Source organism: Dendrobates tinctorius, unplaced genomic scaffold (genome assembly GCF_039654945.1).
Source record: "Dendrobates tinctorius isolate UK_male_01 unplaced genomic scaffold, ASM3965494v1 ptg000036l, whole genome shotgun sequence".
Classification (NCBI taxonomy): domain Eukaryota; kingdom Metazoa; phylum Chordata; class Amphibia; order Anura; family Dendrobatidae; genus Dendrobates; species Dendrobates tinctorius.
In genome coordinates, this window is record NW_027361704.1 from 34,555,772 (window position 1) to 34,562,730 (window position 6,959).

The 6,959-nt window shown below is 49.5% G+C and overlaps 1 protein-coding gene across 1 annotated transcript in view; it reads right to left on the reverse strand.

The window, feature by feature from the left end:
• Positions 1-5,169, reverse strand: part of ETF1 (eukaryotic translation termination factor 1) — a 54,111-nt gene extending 48,942 nt beyond the window's left edge. Inside the window, exons 1-3 of the mRNA XM_073573785.1 lie at positions 5,153-5,169; positions 4,740-4,941; positions 4,522-4,638 (exon numbers count right to left, since the gene is read on the reverse strand). Coding sequence (XP_073429886.1) covers positions 4,522-4,607 — 86 coding nt within the window. The 5' untranslated portion in view covers positions 4,608-4,638; positions 4,740-4,941; positions 5,153-5,169. The remainder of the gene's footprint in view (positions 1-4,521; positions 4,639-4,739; positions 4,942-5,152) is intronic.
• Between the last annotated feature and the right edge of the window lie 1,790 nt (positions 5,170-6,959).

A 6,959-nucleotide genomic window follows, 5' to 3' on the forward strand; every position in this document is an offset into this window, starting at 1 on the left:
AGTTATAGAGGAACTTGTGAAATATCCTTAAAACTCCCTAAAGGTGCCCTTGTTATTAGCAGGCAGGGATGTGGAGTCAGTAAGACAAACCTCCGACTCCTCAATTTCCATGACACCGACTACACCAAAATGGGTTCCGACTCCACAGCCCTGTCAGCAGGCACTTTTCTTTCTGCTTGTAACGATTGCCAAGGAGATCGAAGTACCCATTCTCAAGAAGTCAGCAGATACAGCAGGACTTACCATAGAAAGGACAGAGGCAGTTTATTACCGTCTCTGCCTTCCGGTTCACTGTATACATGGTGGTGAGCCAGTGCCATTTATACAGAATAGGAAGCTGGCCACAAGAGGTCCAACCAGCTCTGACGTGCAGACAGGAGGCTGAATTTCCTGTGTAAATGTGAACAATACTCCTACCTTAGTTAAAGGGGAAATCAGGGGGGGAAAAAAAAAAGCAGGTAAAAACCCAAATTGCAGTTAGGATCCCCACTCCAGTGCATAGCAACCCCTTCCCCTCCCCAACCTGTCTGATGAAAAAAAAAAATTGTGGAGAGATGAACGTATTTTAACATGGATTTCAATGGTCTTTGTGACGCTAGAGGGAAAAAAAAAAAAAAAAAGAACAAACGTAAAATATCTCCTTTATTTTCCCACCAATATCGCTTGATATTGAAAGAAAACAAAAGGCGCATGGAAACATAAAAATGAAGACTCCATGCATCACGAAAAAGAAAGGATTATTTTAATATCCAAATGAGAAAAAGAAGCAACGTAGATGTTTATACTGCATGTATGGAAAAAAATATATAAATGCCTTGTCAGGAATGCGAGTACATGTCCTGGTCTTGAACAGTGAAAATCAGGTGTACTGTAGGTTTGGATAGTCACCATTTTATCTGCTGCAACTGTTAGGACAGGCTCACATAGCGTTAATGCAATCCGTTCAACGCAAGAAGCATGTGCGCTAGCAGTGACGGACCCCCGGATACTGCAGCCCGCATCCAAAGGTCCGTCACAGAATGACGGCACATTACTAGCTCCTGACGATTTATGGCACGTGCTAGCGATGCGCTCCTAACGGGAGTTAACGGCAGCGTTAACAGTTTACGTTACATCGTGTTATGCCGCAGTGTAACGCAATCCGTTAAACGGACTGCATTATCGCAGTGTGACCCCAGCCTTAGTCTTCCCAATAACGAGCCACCTCTAACCCCACCAGCATTAACTGACAGTTTTTGCTTCCACCGTGCACAGACAAATAGCTGCCTATCAGCGATGGAGGCATGGAGAGCCGGAGCTCATGAACATTGTGGACTATATAGCAAGCCATCATGGAGAGGACTTGCAGAGCTGCAGAAGAGAAACTAAAGACTGGTGGCTCAGACGAGGGCTGCATTTACCATTCCCCACCCCACGATAGGACTGCTAGGAGTCTACACATTCAGCTATTGCTCTACTCTATAACCTGAATTATGTGAACCCTGCTACTAGGCCACGTCTGAAGAGTGCACCCTCATAATATCTGGATACTGGCCTCTCCCAATTGGGTCCCCATCACAGCTTCTATAAACCTTTGCCATTAATACTTCTCATATTGGGAAAAAGTTGACAAAGTGAGTAGATTATGTATACCGAGCACCCCAGCCGCCCACACACCACTGCCATCTCCACACAACGCTACCCTTAGGACGAAGAAAGGAGAACAGAGCATTCCTTATCGGGGTGAGCGGTGGCATCACTTCTACTGGTACCTGTTAGGTCACCGCACAAATGGCAGATATTCTGATAGACAAACATGAGGGGCGTTCCAGCTGATAAAATTTCTTGCTTTATTGAAAAATTAAAATAGTACAGCGGCTTACTCCTCAGGAGTAGATGGATGTGCTATGAGGCACTGAGACAACAGCTACATGAGTCTATCTGATAATCGATAACCCCTGGGAGACATTCCGAGTTATGAGGAGGTGTGATGTCATCAGCCCTGCTCACCTCCCAATACAGATGAAGAGGGGCCGGAATAACACTTAAATCCACTCATTACAAATCAAGACATTTATTAGACAAGGAAAAAAATAGAGTAGGCTGCAAAGATGAGCGGGTGACAAGGGCTCTTTCACATGTAGTTGATCATTGGTCCAATCTCAGATCACAATGTACGGACTGTTCTTGCGTCTCCTGACCCCAACGTGACAGCCTCATGTTTCTATAAAGTGGTCACGCTCAGGTCAGAAGATGCACGGCCAGCACGCACACTGCGATCGGACATCGGAACGATTCTCACAGACAACTGAAAGATCTCTTAAAGAGGTTGTCCACTGCTTTATCACTGATGACCTTAAGATCGATCAGACACTGATGATCTGTCATGGTCAGACACCCGGCACCCCCACCGGTCTACTGTTCTCGGTGTCCAGAAGACATAGTGAACAGATAATTGGAGGAGGTGCCGGACCCGGTTGCCCATCTACCTGACACTGCTCTCACCAGGGCTGTGGAGTCAGTCAGCCAAACCTCCGACTCCTCAATTTCCATGACACAGACTCCACACAGCCCTGGCTCTCACCCCCACACAAGCATATGCTTGGCTCGAACGAGCATGCATATGTTCTAAGTGAACATTGTTGTGAATTCTCAGGCAACAACTTCTCTCCCCCATGAACTATAGAGTGAACAGTTTATATACTGATGCACACACCTCCGGACCCCACACCTGCCACTGGGGGGAGAGTATATTCAACAGCTGCAATACATGTAATGTGTCCGATCTGTCAAATATAAATTGTGGTCAAATCATGCACAAGGTGGGGATACGTGGGCTATCAAGTCAGGCAGACTAGCCAGTTATAACAAGTGAAAAAAACATCAACATGGCCGAGTGACTGCTTACACCTGACATATAGGAAGGTGGTTCAGACAAAGCACAGGCACTCAGGGCACCCTTGGCGCGGCTGAGCAGTTCAGGGCACCTTCCAATCGATCTCTGCTAAAGCCAGAAATGTCAATCATGGATGATGAGGGCTGAGATAGAGGGAAAACAAGTATGGGGGACGGCGCACTGAACTGCTCAGCCACACCAAGGGTGCACCGAGTACCTGTGCTTGGTCTCAGTCATTTTGGGAGTTTCATTTAATAAATATTTCCACACAACTATTGGTGGATTCCCATCTATCACAGCCCAGGCGCTCCTGCTCAGAGCTAGGCGGCGTTGGACAAGATGCCGGTATTCTCACTTTTCCTTCACTGTCAGGATGGAGGGAACTTATTGTTTCAGTTGACATCCCATGATAGTGTAGATAACAGGTGACACCCTCAGGGTGACATCCGCATGAGCTGACAGCGCCGATATACATTTCTGGGAATACAGATCTTCTCACGGTAGCCAGATACACCACCACACACGTCGCAGTGAGCATTCCTGCACGTGTGCGGCATCGCATCTGGTCACAGAGGAATGCTCGTGGTCACCAGATTATGACTCCGCACACATACAGGAATGCTCAGTGACAGATTGGTGTGTTATTCCTTACGGTGACAACATACGGCGCCGCACACGTAGTGACAGATTGGGGCGTTACTCCTCACGGTGACCAGATACGGCACCACACATGTACATGCACCCATACAGTGACAAGCTATGCGCTATTCCTCACGGTGACCAAATACGACGCCGCACACGTACGTGCACCCGCATAAATTGACAGATTGGGGCGTTATTCCTCACGGTGACCAGATACGGCACACGTACGTGCACCCGCAGTGACAGATTGGTGCGTTATTCCTCACAGTGATAACATACGGCGCTGCACACGTACATGCACCCACATGGTGACAGATTGGGGCGTCATTTCTCACGGTGCCCAGATACGGCAGCACACATGTACAGTGAGATTGGTGCTTTACTCCTCACGTGACCAGATACGGCACCGCACACGTACAATCACATGTACAGTGACAGAAAGGGGCGTTATTCCTCACAGTGACAACATATGGCGCCGCACACATACATGCACCCACACGGTGACAGATTAGGGCCTTATCGCTCATGGTGACCAGATACGGCGTTATTCCACACCGCACACTTCCTCACGGTGACAGACTGGGGCGCTATTCCTCACGGTGACAGACTGGGGCGCTATTCCTCACGGTGACAGACTGGGGCGCTATTCCTCACGGTGACAGACTGGGGCGCTATTCCTCACGGTGACAGACTGGGGCGCTATTCCTCACGGTGACAGACTGGGGCGCTATTCCTCACGGTGACAGACTGGGGCGCTATTCCTCACGGTGACAGACTGGGGCGCTATTCCTCACAGTGACCAGACAGGGCGCTGCACGCACACCCGCACGGTGACAGACTGGGAGAGATTGCTCTGCCCGCTCAGTCACACACCCCACCTCTGCCGGGGCCTAATGCTGGGGACCAGCAGCCCGGACACATGTGGCAGATGAGCGGCGCCCGCCCGCTGATCACACGTGCGGCTCCGGCGGGTCGGCCCGGCCACCCTGCCCGCTCACACTCACCCTCTGGCCGCCTCTAAGCTTTTGATCAGCTTCTTGATCTTCCAGATCTCCACATTTCGGTCTGCCGCACTCGGATCGTCCGCCATCTTCTCTCCTCCTCCTGTCTGAAGCCGAGAGCTGCTCAACAGAAAAGCCAACGGTTGGTCACAGCACGCCAGCGATCGCCGCGTACGAGGCTGCGCCTCCCGACCCGAGCGGCGGCGAGGAGCGCGCCTTACCTGTCCCCTTATCCCGGCGTTCAGGCTACACCACGACGTCCGATCTCAATGGAGTCAGCCCCGCTCCCAGAAGTGACGTACAAACCGGCTTCTTGCTCCGCCGCGGCTGCTGCTGCATGTGTTGCAATCCAAGCTCGCTCACATGGGGGTGCGTGACGTCACTTCCTGCCGCCGCCAGCACCTCGCGTTCCTATTGGACGAGCTATTGGAAATAAGGCACAATGTGATTGGCCGCTGACGCGGATGTAGCGTCTCACTGGGACAGTAATGTAGTCCTTCACGTGTGCGCTGCGGCCGTGGCCCAGGCCTCTATTGCTGGGGACTCTAGTACCGCTTGTGTTGTCACAGTGGCGCCTCAGTGTCTGCAGTAATGTGGCTGCCACTACTGTCTCCCGCCATTATCCCCTGGTTACCTGTGTTGCCCCCTGGATAGAGCTGCCATATGCCCCACCTCGCCCTTCTCTAGCTTCTGCTCTGGCTCTCAGGAAGCCTGCAGTGTAATCAGCCCCAGCTGGGGGATTGGGAGGAGACGGCTACAAATAAGACTATATGCTATGTATAGAGCAGCTCAGGCTGGTGCCGGACCGCTGCGCCTCCATATTGCCCACCGCCAGGCGTTGGGCGCTCCGTGCAGAGTGCTGTGTGCTTCTGCTGGCTCTCAGTGTGAAGAAAGATGCTGGACAGTTTCTAACAGGCCTGATGGCTTGTGACCGCTGCAGACAATCACTATCTGAGGAGCATGGCACTGAGGGACTGGTAGCAGCATGAAGAAGAGCTATTGTCTTGTAGCGCTGCCATGGTCTAGTTTTTCATAGTAAAATGCCCTCACGTGAATTCTTTCTGCGAGTTCCAATTCGCTTTGGTCTATTTAAACTGTTCCAAATTATTATGCAAAAAGAGTTTAGGAGTGATAAGGTTAGAATTTTTTTGTTTGTCATTTAAACTCATTGATGGTGATGTGTGTCAGGGCTCTTTATATCACTGAAAGCAATTGCAGATACCTGTGCAAATTAGTTTGGCAGGTGTGTCCAAATAAAGGCAAGACTACTTAAGAAGGCTGTTCCACATTATTAAGCAGCCTACATTTTTTGCCAAAATGGGAAAGAAAAAGGATGTGTCGGCTGCTGAGAAGCAACAAATTGTGGAGTATTTAGGTCAAGGCATGACTACAATCAACATTGCCAAGACACTTCATCGTGATCATCGCACAATCAAGAAGTATGTAGCTGATTCCCAGCACACACGTGTGCGTGCTGATAAGGAAAAATTGAGGACTCTTTCCAACAGGCAATTGCGTTAGGTTAAAAGAGCAGCTGCAAAAATGCCTTGTCATAGCAGCAGACAAGTTTTTGAAGCTGCTGGTGCCTCCGACGTCCCCCGAGCAACAAGATGCAGGGTCCTTCAGAGGTTTGCAGCTGTGCGTAAGCCATCCTGTCGACCACCTCTATCCACTGCACACAAGCAGAAACGGCTCCAGTGGGCCAAAGGATACATGAAGACTGACTTCCAAACTGTTTTGTTCACCGATGAGTGCCGTGCAATGCTCGATGGTCCAGATGGATGGAGTGGAGGATAGCTGGTTGATGGACACCCCATGAAAACACGACTAAGGCGCCAACAAGGAGGAGGTGGAGTAATGTTTTGGGCTGGAATCATGGGGAGAGAGATTGTCGGCCCCTTTAGGATCCCTGAAGGGGTAAAGATGAACTCCATAATCTATGTGGAGTTTCTAAAACGGCACTTCCTGCCATGGTTCAAGAGGAAGATCCGTGCTTTCCGCAGCAAGATCATTTTCATGCATGATAATGCACCGTCTCATGCTGCAAATAACACATCTGCATCTCTGGCTGCTATGGGCATAAAAGAGGACAAACTTATGGTGTGGCCACCATCTTCCCCTGACCTCAACCCCATTGAGAACCTCTGGAGCATCATCAAAAGGAGTGTCTATGATGGCGGGAGGCAGTTCACATCTGAGCAACAGCTCTGGGAGGGTATTCTGTCCACATGCAAAACAATTGAAGCACAAACCATCCAAAAACTGACAAATTCAATGGACGAGAGAGTTCAGAAGCTTCTTTCCAACAAGGGGTCCTATGTGCAAATGTAACATCACCGAGAATAAAGGTTTGACTTGAAAACTGTTTGATTTCATTTTGTAATAAGCTGATAATGCTTATAATTTCACAATTGACCATTTTTTTGTTCAAAATAGAAATA